At 32.3% G+C, this 23262-nt stretch overlaps 1 protein-coding gene across 1 annotated transcript in view; it reads right to left on the bottom strand.

Annotated features, from left to right (window-relative positions):
* LOC148945484 (palmitoyltransferase ZDHHC3-like) overlaps window positions 1-22626 on the bottom strand; it is a 29125-nt gene extending 6499 nt beyond the window's left edge. The window contains 6 exon segments of the mRNA XM_089098864.1: window positions 325-537; window positions 4246-4330; window positions 5459-5475; window positions 5478-5615; window positions 9420-9605; window positions 22492-22626. Coding sequence (XP_088954990.1) covers window positions 325-537; window positions 4246-4330; window positions 5459-5475; window positions 5478-5615; window positions 9420-9605; window positions 22492-22533 — 681 coding nt within the window. The 5' untranslated portion in view covers window positions 22534-22626.
* Between the last annotated feature and the right edge of the window lie 636 nt (window positions 22627-23262).

The raw sequence follows: 23262 nt of genomic DNA, 5'->3' as shown, positions 1-23262 counted from the left end.
TATTTCTTTGGAAAGCAATAGGAAAGCAATCTCTTTTATTCTATTAGGTTTGGAATATTTTGTTGTAGAGTTTTTAAACTTTTCCAAATAATGAAACTAATTTTGTCTTCTTTTTTTGATACGTCACTTTGTTTATAAAGTCCCAGAGAATTTGACCACCAAATTGTAATAGCTTTTGCACTTGTTGGTCGGTCTGAACGGAAAGAAGAAAATAGGAATACAAGGAAGGCATAGAAAGGAATGAAAAAAGGGAGAAAGAGAGAAAGACAGAGGACGAGAGATTTTCACTGGCCTTAATCCCCCCCCAAAAAAAAAATGTCTTACTGTTTCATCATTCCAAATAGCATGAATTTGAGAGGCAAACATGATCATCGTAAAAATGGCAAATAACACTCCTTCAAACAAAAGAAATAAAACAAGAACTATTGTAGCCGCAGGCGAAAAGGGCGAGCACTGCTGAAAATCAGTTTTAGCACAACGAAAAAATGACGTTCCAGCCAAAATTAACGAATAAATGCACATGGTTGCAATGTATAACTGAAAAAGAAACAAAAACGAAAGTATAATTTAAAATGCATTGAAAAAGGACACGCCGAACACACGCACGTCAGTTGCTTCTGACGAGTACATATGTTGAATCATGAACATTATGATTGAATAAATATATACTATCATTAATAATTGAATGTTCGATTTAATTGATTGTGTATATAAAACATAATTAATTGTGTAACTGAATTTGAAATTAGTAAAAAATTTGTGACCGAGCTTCAGGTTCAGTGGAAATTAACCATGCGCCAAGACAGGATTTGACACGGTATTGATAGGAATCAGGAACTGCTGGTATCAGTGACACTGCAGCTGGTACATTCACCATCCCAGAATTTTTCAGTTTCCCAAATTGCTACTGCTACTACTACTAACAACTCACTGCAGCATTAAGCCGTGTGAGGCCAACACAGCTACCCACACTCCTCCTCCATCCAAATCTATTCAAAGCCTCCCTCTTTACACCCTCTCAAAAAGTTATTATTTCCCTTAAATCTTTTTTTACGACATCCGCCCATCCTATTCGGGGGAGACCTGCTTTTCGTTTGGTCCTAGACAGTTGGCCGACCAGGAAAATCTTTGGCAAGCTGTCATCCTTCATTTGCAGAATGTGTCCTAGCTATTTCTTCCTTTCTCATTTTAGTACTAGAAAGCGGGATTGACCCACATCTTTCGTAGAGCTTACTGTTTGAGATACGATCAGTCAGTCGGGCACCCAAAACATTCCGTAGGCAATTTCTCTGGGTAATATCTAGCAAGTTTTCCTCTTTTTTGGAGCATAAGGGGGTCCAGGGTTGTTCCCAACCCCTTCTGTCACATTTTTCTTTTTTTATTTATTAAATTCGCGGCGCCTGTCTTTTATAGAGGTTTTAGATGACTGTTGAACCTTCTTTTAAAAGAGTCAACAGAAAAACTTTTAGGAATAACGTCCACTTTAGGTACAATTTAACGAAGGAGTCCTATATTCAACAAGCGCAGGCTTTGCCTTAAGTCACGGGAAACTTTAAATATGGTCCCTGTCGGAATTGCAATGTTGTCGTTGCATCACTTGCACTGATTAGCTTCACTAGAATACCAGTCAATGGGAATATCTGTCAAAAACTTCTGAAGCCTGAAGTTTTTATATTTGGAATAGGCAACTAGTAGAATCAATCCTCATTGAGCCTTCTTTGAACTCCTTTAATAGTCGCAATCATTACAAAAGGATTATGTCTAGTATTACCAGCACATCTTCACTATTAGGGGGGGGGGCTAATGACGTTGCTATGAAAAAAGTAGGCAGTTTAAAATGTATTGGGTCAGGTATTTTTTTTTTTTTTTTATTATTTTCCTTTTAAGGCAAATTATTTGATACGAGCATGATCTGCTAAACTACCGTGTTATTATATTGCATCACACCGTTATTGTATAACCAATAAATGTAAGCATCGTTTGACGATCACCATGAAAGCGAACTTTTATATATACGATTGATAATCACCATGAAAGCGAATTTTCATATATACAAGGCGAGTTTTTTAATTAGGGTCCGTTTGAACATAAGCACATAAAGAAATATTATGTTTAAAAAGTAAATTTATTTTTAGAAAGTGCATATTTTACTCTAATCTTCGACAGTTACCATTTTTTTTTAAACACTTATCATACCTCTCAACTGATTTTAAAGTAGTCTTTATAAGAGCTTGCCATCGGCTCCAATAACCAAGAGTTCACTGCTGTTTTTACGTCGTCATCTTTTTAACGGTTGCCACTGAGATGGGCAACCGGTTGAACTGGAGACTACACATGGGTTTCAAATATCACGCCCAAATCGAGGCAACAGAACAAGGAATAGAAGCACATACACTCCTCTGAAAATTTGAAGGACGAACAACTTCTCTCCCAGCACAAAATCATGGCGTAGGTGTTTGGGAATAGGCATGATGTTTTCTTGGTCGACTTCATGCAACGGAGGAACCACTATCAATGCAGAAGCATACTGCCAAAACTCAGAAAGCTCCAGAGCGATAAAAAAAAAAAAAAAAAAAAAAAAAAAAAAAAAAAAAAAACTCGGTATGCTCACAAAGGAAATTGTTCTTCTTCATGACAATGCAAGGCCTCACACTGCAGGTTAGACCCGTAGTTTGTTGGACAGTTTTGGCTGGGAAGTTTTAGATCACCCACAATACAGCCCTGATCTTGCGCCGAGTGATTACCATCCGTTTCCCCACCTTAAGCAACGCCTCAGTTGCAAACGTTACAATGATGGTTATGACGTAAAAATGGAAGTGAATTCCTGGTCGGCGAAACAGATGACAAGTTTTTATACAGATGTTACTTCACAAATAGGTGGGATGCGTGATAAGTACTACAAAAACCTTGGCAACTATATTTACAAACAGAGGAAAGCTCGTACTCTTTGAGAATAAATTTACTTTTCTTTAAATAATCATGCGTTGTCTACTTAGGATTAAACGGACCTTAATTAAAAAACACACCTCGTATATATTTTCGCTGAGTTTAATGTATCCACAGCAAAAAATAAATCAAGACATAGGCCTACTGTAAAAATCAAAAAAAAAATTTTGTTGTATGATTCTAAGATATACACAGCAAAAAAAAATCAATATATACCACTAAAAGCACAAGCTTTTTGTACTTTTATTTGTTAATATTAAGAGAATGCTCTACCTAAAAGGATTAGCCTTTTTCATCCATTATATACTTTTTTAGTTGGTGTGGCCATACTATTAGAATTGAATGGGTAGGCTTGCCATAACTTGTAGAGCTTGGATAAGAAATCTGAATAAACGAAACAAAACTAAAAACGCCGAACCATACTTTTCTGGAAATTCTAAGAAAAACCATTTAAATTCTCCCGTTTTGTGCCAGACATAGACTTGTTCAGTTTCGATTCAACCTACATCTCCAGAAAGTGTGAATTTTGTTTTTTCAATTAAACGGAGTAGAAACCATTAAAATGTTCTAGCTAATATACCTGCTAGAAAACCGCTAAAAATCAGCTCAAAGGAAGTATCGTTGGGGCAATTTGGCCGCTCTGAGAGTTTCCTATGTTGCCGCCCAATTTGATTGATAAGCTCACCAGCAAAAACGACGTGAAATTTCACTGTTTTTTCAGTAAAAATCCACAGTCAAGCCACAAGTCTCAATGGGTCAGTGGCGGTTCTGGTCTCTCTTGCGCCCGGGGCAAAATCTTGATTAGCATCCCTCCCCTATCTCCCACAAAAATTTTCAGAACAAATTTTAACAAAATTTGTATTTATTAACAGAATTGTTTTCAATCTATTCATTAATTAATTATTTACTTTTTAATCATGTTTTTAAATTTATTATTTAGATTATTTAATTAGGATTATTTTTAATTATTTTAATTAAGTATTTGATTAATAATTACACCATCTACTTTATCTTAATGAAAATAAATTTCAAAATTACAAAATTGTTATAACCGTTAGATTATTTATTTGAAATTTTACGCCCCTAAAATTTCTGCTCTGCCCCCTCGGCCCCTCCCCTAAAACCACCTCTGCGGTAGGTCTCGATAGTGTCTCGATGATCTTGCTAGTCCTCTGGGGGGATTCGCTAATGAGACTCCTGTCTTTGTGACGACCAGCCGAGGCTGAGGCTCGCAAAATGATTGTAAGTTTGCGTATGGCTTTAAAGTATAGGAAGTGACGAATAAAAATGAATACATACCGTAAAAAGCACAAAATATTTTTGATTATCTTCACCCACACAGTTATTCACCCAGGGACAGTGATGGTCCATTTTCCTTATGCACCTACAAGTTAAAACAATAAAAATGAATGAAAATAAAGAAAAAAAGAATATATATATATATATATATAATATATATATATATATATACATATATATATACATATATATATATATATATATGTATATATATATGTATATATAAAGCACATATATATATACATATATATATATATATATATATATATATATATATATATATATATATATATATATATATATATATATATATATATATATATATATATATATATATATATATATATATATATATATATATATATATATATATATATATATATATATATATATATATATATATATATATATATATATATATATATATATATATATATATATATATATATATATATATATATATATATATATATATATACATATATATATATATATATATATATATATATATATATATATATATATATATATATATATATATATATATATATATATATATATATATATATATATATATATATATATAATATATATATATATATATTATATATAACATATTCATCAACATACGTTCTGATTGCACTAAGTATAGATAGATGTGACGCTCATTTCTCATCCAATGAACTTTTCAGGGGGATGTAAGTATAAATTCGTCTTATTTTATAAAATATTTTATTCAGATGAAAAACTTACTATTTGCAGGCACTCCTCCCTTTAAATTGCTAATTTTGTTAGCTTTGGATGTATTCAGTCAATTTTTTAATACTGTTTATTGTAATATATATATATATATATATATATATATATATATATATATATATATATATATATATATATATATATATATATATATATATATATATATATATATATATATATATATATATAAAACCTATCCCTATTTGGAACTCTTATTTGTTTCGAGGTTAAACTGATTCAAGTATAGCTTTGATAAGTTGATTTCATAAACCGATTTTAAGGTCATACAAACATTTCTTATGGTGACAGTCAATGGGATACACTGAATTCCCTCGCTCAGTATTATAATGGATGTGTTGTATGAACTATCTACCCTATACTGAGAGGTAAAGTTAGAAGGTGATTAAAAAATATGATTGAATTGTAAAGCAAAGGAAATTAAAGGGAAAATTACCTTTTACACACCGAGCACGATGATGTGCTCTATCAGGTTTAATGCAGGAGCATTTGGGACATCTATAAATTGTTTGGCCTTCTTTGAAGCCCATTTTCTCCACATACTCTTGAGTCATACAATCGACAGATACAGCACTATTCTTTGGTATTGCTCCCTAAAAGAAAGGAATAGGACTGTTTTCTCTTTTACCTAGGTATAAGATAGAAATAAACTTTTGAACAATGTTCAATAGGACGAAAAAATTAATTTCAGTCTTGAAGCAACTTTACGTTCAATTATTGAATTGAACTTGGAAGAAAAGAAGGATAAAAGAAAACAAAATACGCAAATTTTATTTGGAAAACTCTACCTGAGTAACAGCATAAAGAGTTCAGAAATAAACTATGAAGCAAAGAAGTAGTACTATGCCTTAGGGCAGTCACATTTTTTAAATAACATCAAAACCAATTTGGAGCTAGCATCAAAACAGGGTTTCTAAAGCTACAGTTCTATTTTTAATGTGATCTAAGTGCCAATGATGAAGGCAAGCTTTTATCAGCTTTGATTTTGTAAAACTTGAAAGGCGTTATCATATAATTCATGCCCTCTTCTGCAAAGAGACATGTAATGACCTTATGGACCATGTAGGTCATAAAAAGCATTCTGATAAAGCTGAATTTATTAGAAATAAATAGTGTGCTGTGAAGATAACTTTGGTAGGAGGGGTAGTTGCCTAAATTGACTTTTTGAATTTTGAAACAGCAAAAAATATCTAGTAGCCCCTCTCCCCCCTAGTTTTCGGACCAGTATGCACCTATAGGTATCAAGCGGCTACAAGTTATCTTTTATACCCCTTGTTTTTTCCTTTTGGTCTTAAGACATAGACAATGCAAATCTACCAGAAATCATCACTAGCAAGACCTGTTACCCAAACCTCGTCACTCAGTTTTTACTACAGATCATATTCCTTACCATAAATAGGAAGAAATACACAAAACCTGAAACCGTTTGTATACAGCCAAAAGCATAACTTAATTAGGATTACAGTTTCGAAAACCTGTTTAACAAAGAACTAAAAAGCATACCAAGAATATCCGAAATTGGTGAATGTCGACATTCACCAGTGAATGTCCGAAATATATTTGGATTTAGGATTTAGTCAGATATGATCAACTTTTTCAGTCTAATGCAAGGTTAGGCTAAGTTAGGTTTTTAACCCATTTCTGATATCTATAACCAAATGTTACCTAACCTAAATTGACATAGCCTAACACAACTTTAACTTTTATCATAATAGGTAGCGAAGACTAAAAAAGCTGACTTGCAAAGCTAATTTTAATTTGGTTCTAAATATCAGAAATGGGTTAAAAACCTAACCTAAGCGAACCTAATCTAACCTAACCTTTGATCATCAAACCTTGCATTAAATTGAAAAGGCTGACTGGCAAATCTAAGCTAATTGATTCCAAGTAGAAAAACAGGAGTTTCGGACATTCACTGGTGAATGTCAACATTAACAGGATTTCTGCATCTCGGATATATACCAATATATATATATATATATATATATATATATATATATATATATATATATATATATATATATATATATATATATATATATATACATATATATATATATATATATATATATATATATATATATATATATATATATATATATATATATATATATATATATATATATATATATATATATATATATATATATATATATATATATATATATATATATATACATATATATATGTATATATATAATATATATATATATATATATATATATATATATATATATATATATATATATATATATATATATATATATATATATATATATATATATATATATATATATATATATATATATATAAATATATATATATACATATATATACTGTGAAACTCGAACCCCAACTGAAATTTATAACTTTAAGAAATCAAAAATTAAAAAAGATTTTAAGGAATAATTATCAGCATATGTATATTAAACTGGCAATGCACATTTTTTTCAGTTCATTTGAATTTTTTTCAGTAAAGCACAAATTATATTCTGGTTTTTGGAAAGCATAGGGTTTAGAACCCTACTCAGATTAATTTCTGCTCGATTTGAGTATGACTTTTTTTAATTTCTGTTTGTTTTGGGTTACATAGGTTGCATTAAGACATGGCTAATTGTAGACAGAGAAAAGCCAAGACAAATAGTCCAAGTAATTGAGATGCAAATGTTTAAATGGCTGGGGCACGGGTAAATGGCAGGAGTATGCATATATATATATATATATATATATATATATATATATATATATATATATATATATATATATATATATATATATATATATATATATATATATATATATATATATATATATATATATATATATATATATATAATACTCTATTATTTCTAATATAGATCCAAAAAACCAAGTAGGCCTATGGTTTTTACTGCTTCTCTTGGTATGGCTCTAGGGATATGATTAGGCTATGTATGTCCTAAACTGTAGAGTAAGATGAAAATCCCACATTGGTACCACAACGTGGGGAGGGGGGAGAGGAGGTTCAAACATCTGCTGAAATACCTTTTAGTGTGTTATTACCACAGACCTCATATTGTCTTACAACATGGTCTGGATATATAAAGGATCTTACCAAAGTGTAATTGTATTTTCTAAAAATACAAGTGCAATGTATATCAAATTTTCAAAATATAATTACCTAAATACTATATAAAATCTAAATACTTCATTTAGTTGTTTTACAAAAACCTTTCTTCAAATTGATGATCATTTTGGGTCAGACATTGACAAACATGAAAAGCAATTGAGTTGCAAAGATTAAGAAATATTTCATATGGGCATTCAGTGACTTCTATCAATGCAGCAACTGCTACAGATTTCACAGCATAAAAAGGTAGAGAGGAAAACAGATAAAAAAGAAAAATGAAATTCATCAGTGGAAAAAAATAACCAATATCATTTAACCTTATTCTACAAAACCACAGTCAAACTGTGAAACCCTTTTTTTTACACTGAGCTAAAAATTAATTATCTATTTTCGCCAAAGGGACAAAAAGTTATATTTTTGCGCATTTTGTCTTACTTTTGAATTTTTCTACAGTGGAACTAGAAAACTGAATTTTTTCAGGGTCTTAACCCACTGTTTCTAAAATTACACAATATTTCTCAAGCTAATAGCTTTTGATGTTTAAACTTAAAATTTAATAAATTTACATAACTAAAAACAGCATAAAAAGCACTTTTTTTGACACATACATTCTTGATCACTAAAAGCAATCTTAATACACCCAGAATTAATAATTTGGGCAGCTTCAACAACCCCAGAACACTTCTTGTACAGAAATAGGTTAAACAAGTTGCCAATCTTTTTCACAATTCCCTAAGACCTCTTTTCCATAATCCTCACATCCAATCTATGCAATGTTTCAGCAAAAGTTTCAGTTTCTATCAACAAGTGCCACGTTTTATTTATGACGGGTTACAATAAACTGTTTAATCCTGTAAACTTGTTTAAAATTAACCTAGTTTTGCAGTTTCAAAGTATTTTTATTCTTTTCACTTTTTGACAATTTAACCAGAAACTACCTCAGAACTTTTTTTTTGTAGGAGGCTACAACCAAACCTTGGACTCCTCTCTTCATGTAATGTGCTGACATACATAACAAAAACATACAAACAGGTATATCTGCACATAAAAGAAATATAGTTTCCCCTACAAACATGAAGGAGGAAGTATGTTTTCCATATACTAATGGAAATTGGTTTTAAGTTATTCTGCCAATATCAATTTAGAAGGCCACCCCCCTCCCCCAATGTCCTCAAAAATACAGGGATAAAATTAAAATTGTAGTACTTCAGAGTGAAAGGGGAATCCAAAAAAAATTGGTTATGTTCAAACATACTGATTTGGTTAAATGACTTCAAAGATAACTTACTGGATCAGTGAGCATAGTCCTTATATGAGACACAGTAGCTAAAAGTCCAAGCAGAACAGTCATCAACAAGTTAAATATACCATAAAAGGTTGACAAATGAGGAAATAAAATCACAGCTACCACTACAAATTCTGCATACAAAATAAGAAAAAACGTGAAAACAGCACAAATGATACCACAAGCATCCTGAAGAAAACAAAGTGTTAATTAATTTTCTAATTAATACCACTTACAGTAAAATGACAACTTTTTCTATAAGGCTATAAAAACAAGATAAAAACAATGAGATAAAAACAAGATCTTTGGATAACCAGGAATCCCCATTATCTACTGAAAAACAAACAAGGACCTGGTCCCATGGAAATAATCAAATCCATACAAATGCTTAGCTAAAATAAACAACCCTATTTTAAACAAATAAACAAAAGTCATCTAAAATCATTCTAAATTATAAAATTATTTCATTACAGAAGACATCCACGCTATTGCAAATGAGATTTTTAATTCAGCTGTTTTGATTGTGGTGAAAAACAGATTGTAGTAAAAAAAGCAGTTAGTGGGGAGCAACTCAACCCAAAAGTAATGGGGAAACTCTAAAAAACGGAATTCTGATAACAGCAGATACATCAAAAGAATTGACATTTTATGCTGATTCCAAATATATCCTAATTCACTAAGTTGAATATTACCTAACACTCAAGCTACAAGCCTGAGAAAATTTGCCTGATTGTAAAAAAGGAGGGAAACGTCCCCAAAGAGTCAAGGAATCTGTGGCAAAATCTCACCACCAGATTCAACAAATCAGAGGGGTGATTGTATTGAACCAATGGTCCTACAAGATTGGGAGATGGCTCATTAGAACAGAAATCAAGAGATATATTGTTTTTTTAAGTGACCAAAACAATTAGGGGGCAAATAGCCCCCTCCCACGCCTCTTTTCCCCCTATGTCATCCAGTCAAAATTTGAGATAACCATTTTCTTCAGCATAGCCTAGTTGAAAGATCCAATAACTATGCCTTTGGGAAATGGGGGAGGGGGGAGCGAATTTCCATGGGGAGGGAAATTTCTGGGGTGAACTTTTCAGGAGAAGTTTTACATGGGTGGGGGGATTTTCCAGGGTTTATATACAAAATTCTTTTTATTTGTCTTATTTTGTCGCTTTGACAACTCAATTTTACATGCAGAGATTTTCTGTGGAAAATTTTCAGCAGGATTGGAACTGTCTAAAGGATTTTTCTGTGGAGAGGGAGGGGGGATTTCTGCAGGAGAAATTTTCCATGGGCGATTTCTCCACAGGATAAACTTTCCACTAGAGGGGGGGGGATTTCTGGGAATACTTTTTACAGAGGGAGGGATTTTCGGCTTGATTTGAAAAACAATCAGAAATTACATAGCAAACAAGTCTTAAATAAAAGTAGGCTAATTTCCTGGGCAGAATTGTCTGCAGGTAATTTTCAGCAAGGATGGCATTGTCCAGAGAGAATTTTCGGGGACAAGGATTTTATGCGGGAGGACTTTTCCATGAAGGAATTTTCAGTGGGTGGAAAAATTTTCCAAGGAGTGAGTTTGTGATACACAAATTCTTTCTTGTTTTAGTACAAATGGCAGTATACTGTCAGTATAGATGATAAAATGTGAAAATGAATAGTTTCGATTCCTTTTCTGGTGTTTACTTCACAAATAAATTATAAATAATTTTCATATATAATATTCACAAACAAAATTATCAGTTTATGAATATTCATAACAAAAAGTGATAATGACAATGAAACAAAAAGGAAAAAAGAATTACACATTTGGATTCCTCATTCAATGCATAATCCAAATCTACCAATCACTAGGCTAGTTCAGAAAAGGAATTTTCCACCAGCATTACTGGTAAGTTAGCCAGATTTTAATATTAAAATTCCGAACATTATACTAACCAAACTAAAACATCAACAAAATGATCTTATCCTTATTTTCTTTTAGGCTTAGTTTTAAACAAATCATATGTACTTTTGTTAGAAATTTTCAGTTTTTCTTTTCTGAAGCCCCTTGAAGCAGCATTAATGTTCATAACTAAAGTACTTTTGTAAGAAGTCTTTTTTAAGTACTAAAAACCTTTAGTTTGCAGAGGAAGGCATTGAGGAGAGGGCAGCCCCCCTCATATACAAAATAATTTCTGTTTATTTTAAGTATTGATGTTGCTCCTTACTTGCAGTTGAAAAAACTTATTTTTTCCTTTTATTTACTATATAGGCCTAAATAAGACAATCAACATCATGCTCAGTATTTCCACCAATCTCTCCAAAATCTGAAAACATGACAGTCAGCAAAGGATTGCTCATGGCATTATCATCTTCAGGAAAGATGATTATTAATATTATCAATATGATCCAACTACTTGGTTTTCTATATGGATCTTTACAATTTTTCTTTTCTTTGATTTATTTTCAACTATGAAGACATAAAAACTGGAAAAATGCACAAGTAGCTACTTTGGATGTAAATCCTCATAAGGCCATAACTATTCAAAATTACTTGATTTTTTTTTTTATGTATTCTTTGGCTATGCTTACTTCAGACTTCTCCAGATTTGCAGTCATCAGGAGCTGTTTTTTTCTGTTTAAGTACCTGAGTTTTCTGTACCTGAGTTTCCTGAGTTTTAAGTACCTGAGTTGAACAGACCTTGTGTACTAATTACAAGAAGTGGATAACCAAAAGAAACTGGAATAAAGCAGACTGGCCCCTATATCTATCAACTCTTGCTCTTCTTTTTTCTACAATTAAAGTTCCATTTAATTTACTCTGCACCAGTGTTATATCCCCACAAGCTTAATTTCAGCTCAATATATATTACAGCTAGATTGTTTCCTGCCTGAAAAAAGATGAAGATGTGGCTGTCCCGCTTTGTTGTTTTAAGCTTAAGACTAGAGGTTCAATATTCTAGAGGTTCTATAGAGTTCTATAGAGGTTCTATAGAGGTTCTAGACTAGAGGTTCAATAGAGTTTTCTGCATCATAGTTCTTTTTCAAACATACTTTTTTTCAATCCTACAAACCAAATGAACATCCAACTAAATTTTATCTCATTTTGCACCATGCCAAAAAAAGAAAAAAAACGAGCAGAATTTGTACTCAAAACCTCCTGTAAACAAATAAAGGCATATGTCAAAATGCCAGGATGTACCAGGGAATTCAAGTAATCATTCATATAACCAGAAATCGTTTGGCTATGAACCTATTATAGGATTTGGTTAGATAAATTCAAATTAACACCGTTGTAATAAGCCAACCTAAGAATTTTCGTTTCTTCTTCCTTTTTTCAGCTACTTCACTGCTTCTCTTACTATACAATAGGCTTAAAAGATCAGTAGTTCCTTTCATTTGGCTTAAGAGTAGGATCTAAAGCACTTTCTTCACTATGGGGTGTTAAACATGCCATAAGTAACATACTAACAGAATAATAAATTTTTAAAAATATATCCATTCAATTTCTGATTGATTTGACCTTGAAAAAGAACAAGTATGAGACTTGAACTCAAGGTCTCATTTTGTATTCACACATTATTCTAGAAAAGTATAGCAATCCAATACCAAAAGTCACAACTCTAATTTAATAGAAATAAGCCCAACTTTCCACTGTATCTATCCTTAAGTGATCAATCAAATCCATAGTCAGGCCATAGAGTCCCCTTATGAAGAACTGTATAAAAAGTATTGAACCAGCCTCATAGCTCCACCCATTGCTGAGATGATACAAAAAATTACTGCTATTGTGCCAAATGGCGCTTGGATTGTTCATGTGAGTGGCATGATTGTGCACAAATCATTAGAAAGCACTAGATGTTAGCAATAGCTTTCAAATGAGCCCTTAAAAAACTCTACAACAATCCAGTTGTCTGCTAAGGGCTTAAGAATAATAAAAAAAATAATAAAGAGAGATGCAATAGTGCTACTCATTTAGGTTTTAAAGATGAGGGGGAGGGGGCTGTAAGCTCCTGGTGAAGGATTTTTTGAGATGATGATAACAATTGTACAAAGGAGCCATTGATATCAATGGCTCCTTTCTGAAACAAAAAGCTTCATTTTTTTAATGTTTGGTCAAATGAGCCCTCTGAAGTTTCTAATAAACACCTCTTCTGTGCAAAAATAAGCAGTTTATGAATATTACAAGTAGGCTATGCATTTATATAAAGTGCATTAATACTTACTTAGGTCCCAGCTACCACTGATGGATGTTTTGGGGCCACTCCTCCTGCTAGGTTATGTGCAAGGAAGGCTTGGTATATTGTTCTATCTGGTGTGGTAGTGATAACTGGGCTATCTTGATGTTATCAAAGTTCTCTATCCCTTGTTTTTGCGGTTTGCCTTGTGGACAAAGTACAAGAAGTAATTCCTTCAAGGCCAATTTTTGGCAGCTCAGGTTTATTCACTTGACATGGCCAAACCAGCAGAGTTGTTGTTTCTTGATGTTGTTGAGAACAATTTCAGTAAACTGGAGCCTTTGGTGTGTTTTCAAATTAGTGATGGAGTCAGTGTATTTGATTCTAGCAATTCAATGGAGGCATTTCATCTTGAAAGCTAGAAGTTTTCTTTTGTCTTGGTTTTCACTGTCCATATTTTGCATCCACAATGACAATCAGAATTACTAAACTGTTGAATCAACACATTTTTAAAGCATTTGATGGAGAGATGGTTATTTTTTGGTAGATTTTCTAATTAACTTACTAATTGGATAGCTAAGAAATAGATATGCCTTTATAACCAGAATCAAAATATATCATTCATTGCATTGAAAATGAACTTTACCTCTACCCCTAATGTGTAAATATATACCCTGATATGTATATATGCAATAAATCTTCTATTATATGACAAACTGTTAAATCAATATGAAGAAAAGAATGACTTACAGAGAATTCTGTACAACTCAGGGTATATATTTGCATATTGGTATATATAATAATAATTAATAATTTATTTTTGACCCACTAACATTATAAAAAGTGGAGTAACAAAAGAAAATAAAAGGAAAAGGCATACAAAACAAAACACATGCAAAACAATATCAATATAAAGACCTACAAATACAAATCAGAACAATTGCACAAGAGGAATAAAAGGACCCAACCGCTTGCAGGCCTCATCTTTTAACTTGGAGTCCAACTTATTATATGATGCCAATATATCAGTTGCATTAAACATTCGAATAACCTTATGGTATCTATACCAACAAGGCAAATACAAAAGATATTTACAATAACGTAAATACAAAACTCTAATATCCTGTATATCACTAGTATTAAAAAATGGGCTCAAACGTGATAGAAAAAGAATGGAATGGTCGCAATATGTTGAATAGAGTTTATCCAATGCCTTACAAGAATGTCAGCCACGATTTGGGACAATTTTAGCATAACCTGCTTTAAGCTTATTCTTAATATCTGCAAGCGCACTAGCATGGATAGATGAAATAGAAGAGCAGATACTAATCCCGCTCCAACACAATGCAGGAACCAGCTAAACGGAAAAAGAACTACAACTCAAATCACTACTTGGATTTTTACCATTGAAAACTAAATACTCACATTTTTCAGCATTAAGCACAAGGCCAATTTTTTTCAAAAAGCTTAGAAACAAACTGGGTAGACTTAGCTATGGTGAATTTTGAATGGCTAATAAGTAATAAATCATCTACATAAGCAATATAAGATAAATTAGTTAGACCCATAAAACACAACGGAAAAATACAAGAAAGCACAGGGTATAAAGAAGCATTAAAAAGGTATGGTGACAGAAGTCCTCCCTGCCTTAGTCCAGACCAAATAGGAATATTACCAAAAAAGATCTCTCCTGACCAAAGTTGGACACATGAATTTGCATACCAAAATCGAAGGACACATATAAAAGATGAATTCACTAAAAGCTGGGTAATGTTGCTCACTCCAAGCAACATTCTAATGATGTAGGCCTTAGTAAAACCAAATATCTCAGGCACAAAGCGGGAGGAAAGAAGGTTGTGATATTTAGCTGCTGTTTATTTGATCACTTTTCCGATCCACAAGCTATGACAAGACCGCCCAATCAATTGCAAATAGTTTTGGCACAAAAACTGAAAAAGTTTATAATCAACAAGAGTTTAAGTTTGTTACGTAAGTGAATTCGTAAGTTACGTATATTTATTACTAATAAAAACGTTCGTAAATAAAATTAAACAACTTTCGAGAAAGCCATTTAACCAAAAAAATTAAAATTAATATGCACAGTTTGTTTTAATTATTCATGTGTGGTGAGCCAAAATCAAAACCTGTATTAATTCAAAAACGTTCAAAAATTAAATAAAAAAAAAGGTTTTCTAACTGAAAGTAAGGAGTGACATTAAAACTTAAAACGGACAGAAATTATTCCGTATATGAAAGGGGCTGTCCCCTCCTCAACACCTTGCTTGTGACAAACCAAGTCAAAAGCTTTTGAAATATATAACGCATATAAATGAACTTCAGATCCATCTTTTTATGCTTGAATTAAAAAAGAAGTAGGAATTCGATGTACATGTTGGCATCCTATATCTGGTTTAAACCCAAATTGATTTGACACATAATCAACTTTTGGAAGAATATCAGGAAGCAGGATATATTCAAAAACTTTGCACAGCAAGCAGGCTACCATAATAGGTCTATATGATGCACAATTAGTTGGATCTTTCCAACATTTAAGAATTGAAATGACACTCCCGCACAAAAAAGAATCAGGCATCAAAGACGTACACAGACAAATTTGAAATAATAACTGCATATGATAAATCAATTCTTTTGAATCAATATGAAGGTGAAAAACACTAATACCATCAATATCACATGATTTAGATTTTAAATTCTTAACACAACAAATCACTCAGTCAGCAGAAACGGGAGGTACACGGCATTGGTAAATTCTTGCAGGAAATACATAAGAACAGAGGCTAGCAAACTGAGAGTGAACCACATAATTCATAATATTAAAAATCTTATTATAATGATTAATCCAAGAGGCATTAGGGATCCAATCAGCATTAGTAGGTGAATCAAATTTTGTAACATTAATCACTTGTTTCCACTGGCTAGAGGTCTTTGGAATTTTCACACCATTGTACCTTACTTTACAAAGATAACATTTAAACTCCAACTTCGTTTTCTGTTTAATGTCAAAAAGGTGACCCCTTAAAGGGCGGTCACATGCTACCCAAATTCTAAGCCACAATTTTGCATGATTTTTCACAATTTTTAAATCAGGGTCAGATTTCTATATTGAACCTCTAGTCTTAAGCTTAAAATAACAAAGCGGGACAGCCACTTCTTCATCTTTTTTCAGGCAGGAAACAATCTGGCTGTAATATATATTGAGCTGAAATTGAGCTTGTGGGGATATAACACTGGTGCAGAGTAAATTAAATGGAACTTTAATTGTAGACAAAAGAAGAGCAAGGGTTGATAGATATAGAGGCCAGTCTGCTTTATTCCAGTCTCTTTTGGTTATCCACTTCTTGTAATTAGTACATAAGGTCTGTTCAGCCCAAGTTGTATTGATGGTGACAGTGGCTGAAAGGGACAGATGGTCATAATCACATTCATCCTGGTCAATGTGAATATTGCTAATAGAAACACCAGAAGAAACAACACAGTGATCAATATCAGACAATGAACCGCTATTACGTATGTATGAATGGGATGCATCTTTATCCTAAACCCAATAGCCATTAGGTAGCAAATCCAAAAATAAAACAGTCCATGCTGAGGTAGAGTTTATATCACAGTTCATATTGCCTAACAGGATACAATCCAATCCATTACTCTCAACACTAACAAGAAGGGTCTTTAGCAATGCGCATACTTTAGTATACTGTGTTAGAGAGGAAAAGGATCTTTGGTTGCAAGGGAGGTATACATTAATAAGAACTAGGTTAGCAAAACGGATTACAATGAAACAAACACATTCACAATAATACACAGGGGATAGCAGGACTAATTTATGTTTTAATAGGCAGGCCAGGCTGCCTGAAGGTCTCCTGTAAGCTTTTTGGGCACTTCTAGCAAAAACCAAGTGTTCTTTACTCCTGGGAAGGGAGTTCAAATTCACCAAGGGCAAGAGATGTTCCTGTAGAAACAAAATGTCAAAATTAGATAGTTTCAGGTTCAAACAATCATCCTTATACTTCATTCCGTTAATGTTGAATGAGCATAAAGAGAATTCAATTTTAATAGTCATTTTCTTAGCTGACTAGAACGTTTAGCTACAGCATTATAAAGGATTTGGCATTTTAGAGAAAATGAAACATGATTGCCATGACAATTAGGACATTTAGGGGTAGCCTGGCATGGGGAATTGCATGACAATTCATGCTCTTCTGCACAGTGGGAGCAACATTTAGGGTTATTACAAGAGGCCTTCAGGTGATTAGGCAATTGGCAATTATAACAGCACCTTGGTGGACAATGGAACTCATGAACACAGAAAATCTCATAACCAACTTTCATGCCAAGCTTCAGTGCATTAGCAAGAGCAATTGCATTTTCAGAAAACACTTTAGCAGCAAAAGAATTGTGAATTCGTTTTGCATCCTTAATATTGCCACAGCCAATTAGCATGCCCCACATCAAAGGCATTTAATAAACCTTTCACAATACCAATATATTTTGTTTCATTTACTTTGACACCACATTTGCTCATTACAGAGGGAACAGAATCACAAAAATCCTTAGCAGCAGTCTGATTGATCCATACTACCAATTTATTGCCAGAGGGGCTTTATGCTATGAATACATTCATGACCAGGTATAAGGTCAATCACTTCACGGTGTTTTGCAGAATTATTAAGGTGAGATGGAACTTTTGAAATGACAATAATGGCATGCGTATCAGTGATTGGGTCACTAAGAGGAGGAAAATTTAGATCATAAGACACAATCTTCTCATGGAATTGCTTGAGTTTGGAGTCAATGTTTAGAAGCCTTGATGCGAGGCTTGAATACACAATGGCTGGAATGACAGGAACCTTGGTAGGCAAAATAATCATGTGAGTAGGCAAAATAAATCATCAGACTTGCTTTTCTGAAAGGTCTCAATTATATCCTTTATGTGACAGTAAGTAACTAGATCACCTTTGCATTGAGGCACACGTTTGCCCACAAACACTTGAGACCATAGGTCAGTTTTAGCTATCATAATAGACTTTTCATCAAAAAAGTCAGCTGCATGATTGGCAATAATTTCATTCATGAAATTCCACTCCTTCATGAAAATTTGACTGTACAAAGTTTAGCAGTGCAGAATGCACAAGCTCCATCATAATCATGAATATATTCAATATATACCACACTCATCCTTTTAAGTAATAAATAAGTTCAAGTCTAAGCTAGTTAGATTTGATTAGCACCCATCTCTATTCAATTATTGCATAAATATTCACCTACAATTTACTGTCCCAAGGGAATTTGAAATAGCCTGCAAAATGGTAATCTACTTATAAAAATAAATCCAAAATGAAAGTACACAGGGAAATTTCACAGCTTGAGTAAGGTTATATAAAAAAAAAAATATGGTGTTAACACAACGAAGTCTGAATACCAGCTTCTGTACAACTCAGGGTATAGGCTATTGCCTTTCTGTACAAAATTCCTTTGTGTTCTTTCAATATGCAAATATATACCCTCAGGTACATAGACAACTCAGGGTATATATTTGCATATTGGTATATATATTTGCATTTCTGTACAACTCAGGGTATATATTTGCATATTGAAAGAACACAGATGAATTTTGTGTTTAGATTCAGGATGCAATTCTGATTCTAAAGATATTTCAATTTTTTAGCTAACTCATTAGTGAGTTAATTGCAAAATTTACTGACTTTTCCAGAGGTTGGCTAGATTTGGAAGCTAGAGCTAGCAAGTAAAAGTCAATATTTCATATCAGAGTTATGGCAGTTATCAGATGAGAGTAGGCTACCAAAGAGCAGGAAGTGATCAACTGTTCTGACCTCTCTCCTGCCTATGGTAAGAGATATAGTGCATTACTTCAAAAAGACATCCAGTTAGGATTTTGTTGTAAATTTGAATGGTGATTCATCAGTAAAAGTAACACCAACAAAATATAAAGTTCCATAGTTTTCATTATTTCTACAACTTGAAATGAGCCTAATCACCAGTGTGACTCTTGGGTTTCAAGTTCTTGCTTAGTATTTTTGGTAAAGTTGGAGTTACTTAGCTTGGAATTAGGTAAACATACTACTTGACACTTTCTGAATATAATAATCACTTAAATGGAAATTCATTTTTAATTCCTTTATGGGCCTTAAAGATGATACATTTTCCTTCTTTTTTTGCTATAGAAAAGGGTTAAAATATTGGTTAACTTATTCTATTTTGTTAAGTTACACAATTCATAGGCATTGATTCATCATGATCTAATTAAATAAACAATTTTTGTTTTTTGAAAATTACTGTGTTTATATTAAGCAGTCAGTGTTACTCTTGATCAATCTTATGTAGGGTAAAAGACCTCTTTTTGGGAGAGAGCACTTCTCTTTGGCATTCTGGAAAAATTGTAATAGCTATCTGGTCCTCCTTTATTTTACTATAGCTTGATACAATCTAAGGGCAGCAAGAAGAGTTCTCCCTTGCTAGAAATATTTCCACCAATAATTTTTCACCTTCAATTAAATATCTGGTCTTTATTTTGACAAGAAATTGAAAAGAAAAAATTATATTTATTATTTGTGATTTGTAGAATAAATTTCAAGCAATAAAAGTTACATTTCTAAAATCAGAAGAAAATCAGCTTTCTGTTAATATGTAAAAAAAAACAATCTGAAACACTGAAAGGATATATACCTCAAAATAGGATAATTGGTATTTCCAAAAAGAGGTCCCTGTAGGCAAGTCAATAACTAATAATTTCATGTGTTTGATCTAAAATAATTTCAATAGTAACCATATTGATGCATAGCTTAGATTTTTAGCTATTCATTGATACATACAATTCTTCTCAATTTCTCTTTGGTAACAAGATGTGAGGGTTTAAGTTTTCCATAATTTTGCTCAATTGGACACAGGTTTTTTACCCTAGTCTATCCATAAATTGAATCAACGGTGATGAAATCAAGAATCAGAAAACACATAAGAAATACATAATTCAGGCTATATATTTTCACTTTATACGGATTGGGTGTAAAGTTCAGTGGAGCTACAGTTGAGATGTGTTAGCTATAGTTATTCTGTATATAACCAGGGGTGTTGTTTAGGGGTGGCAAGGGGGCAGTTGCCCCCCCCCCCAATAATGTGGAGAAAAAAATGTTATACATCTATGCCCTTTGACTATCCAGATATGGACTCCTCTTGCCCCTCCAATAAAAATGCTAGAGATTTGCCCCTGTATATAGCCTAATCAGGTAAGAATTGTTGTTTTAAAGGTAAATATTTATCAAATCATATTATTGAGTTATGACTAAAGTGAATATACCACTCAATGCCTTTTGGTATTTGTTTAGCCTTGTGACACCTGATAAAGAGACATGTTAAGAAAACAATTCTTACTTTAAAATATGTATAATGATCCTAGTTCTTATATTATCCAACGGGAGAACCTTTATCATCAAGTCTTTCCTCTAAAAATCCTCAAAAGAGAAAAAGTTTCCAAATATCACCACATTGAAAATTCAATGCTTAATTCTTTTTAAATTGCTGCCTAATAAGTTCTTTTATAGATAGCGTTCATGCCGGTCTTTTTAATATTTTTTTTTTAAAGAGCAGTGGCGAAGGGCGAATAGCAGTGGCAAAAATCAAAATGTTGTATTTTTGGCGAAAAACCAAAAATACAAAATATGCACAGCATTGAAAAGAAATGAAATAATATAAAAAATCCGTTGATTTTGAATTGAAGTTATCAGGTTAGGTTAGGTTACAAAAGATGCACAGAATTTCTATAATTTCAATTTACCACTACTTTTTCTTTAAACACATTTTTTTGACACATGTGCTAAATGCTATCTATAAAACAACTTATTTGGTGGCAGTTTACAGCAGCAATTTCAAAAGACTTAAGCATTGAATTTTCAATGTTGTGATATTTGGAAACTTTTTCTCTTTTGAGGATTTTTAGAGAAAAGATTTGATGATAAAGGTTCTCCCGTTGGATAATATAAGAACTAGGATCATTATACATATTTTAAAGTAAGAATTGTTTTCTTAACATGTCTCCTTATCAGTTGACAGAAGGCTAAATAATTACCCCTTTTTTATGCTTTTTAAGAATATAACACTCATTTCTATTGTAAATTATTTTCAGCCCCCCCCCCCCTATATTTACCAATTCAAGGGTTATAATTATCACAGAGGGGGGTGGGGGCAAATTTTGTTTATGATGTAAAAGGTAGGTCAGTTTAAACTTTACCCCCACCCCCCAAATGTAGAAATATATACCCTGAATTGTTATATATAGGGGGGGGGGGGCTAAAATTTATTTCCAATAGAAATGATTATGCCTATTATATTTGTAATCAGCATAAAAAAAGGCATCAAATAGTATATTAACTTTAGTTGTTAGCCTATTCAATAATATGATTTGGTATATAGGCTATTTACCATTTTAAACCCTTTTATATAGCCAAAAATAAGAGAAAATGTATCATCTTTAAGGATACAATAAGGACTTAAAAATGAATTTCCAAGTAGGCTACAGTAATTATCATATTTGATAAGAGCTTAAAAAAGGCTTCAAGTGGTATGTTTACCTAATTTGTAGCTCAATAATAGAAATATTCCCAAATTCACTGTATTTTTGGTTCAACTAATAAGATGAAAAGCCAAATTATTGAAAAATGCAACAATTAAATATAATTCTTATATCTGTCAATTAGATGGTGGGGGGGGGGGTGATAGTAACAGAAGCACTTAATATACTTGGAAAAAGGGCAAAGGATAAATCAAGTGGCGTGCCCACCTTAATTCTGTCTAAGTAGTGTATAGTTATTTATGTACTAATATAGTCAAGTAGACTAGAAAATTAAGCTCAACCAAATTGTGACTGCACAATAGAGTCTCAGGTTGCCTACCTTTATAAACCATTTCCCTCTTTGATTGTTTTCATTCAACATTCCTTGTCTTTCAGCTTAAGATTAGTCTCCAAGGTGATGTTTATTATTTTAGGCTGTAAAAATGTTTAATTTTTTGTTTTTTTTTGCTTTTTTCTATTCAGTTTAAGCTATTGCAGTGTTTTGAGTTTGTCTATTAAAAAATGCTATTCGATAGCCATAAAGTATCTAAAAATCCTTTTTTACCGACGGAAACCCCCTCAAAAGTTCCTGCCGTATTGTGCAGGCATTTAAAAGTTCTCAATTTAAGAAGGCCTAAGGGTTGTGAGCCCTACTCATATTAATTTCTGCTTGTTTGTGAGTTTGAATCGGTTATTTATTGTAATTAATTGAAAAAACTTTGAAACACAACACGTTTTTCAAAGAAAAGTAAAAAACTCCATTAAGCCAAAAATGAGCAGAAATGAAGTCAAATAATCTTCCAAGCGTAAAACTACCACAAATCACCATCAATGAATAAATGAAACTCAAAACGCCAAGAATTATAATAGATAGCCAAATCAAATTCAAAACGACCAGAAATTAATAACCTGAGTAGGGCTGATAACCATGCCTTCTTGCAATAGGAACATAATTTGGGCTACACTAAAAAAAAACAAAAAACGAATGACCGTGGATTGTCTGTTCAATTGACAAATACTGATATTTATTCCTTAAAGTTTTGACGACTTTTTATTTATGAAAGTAAAAGAACCGAAAACATTAAAACGTATTTTGTTTTCAGTAAGCGCA

Source organism: Artemia sp. Qi Xiang Cuo, chromosome 13 (assembly GCF_049724085.1).
Source record: "Artemia sp. Qi Xiang Cuo chromosome 13, ASM4972408v1, whole genome shotgun sequence".
Lineage (NCBI taxonomy): Eukaryota > Metazoa > Arthropoda > Branchiopoda > Anostraca > Artemiidae > Artemia > Artemia sp. Qi Xiang Cuo.
The sequence above is the reverse complement of the archived record's forward strand: the minus strand, read 5'-3'. Positions and strand labels throughout refer to the sequence as shown.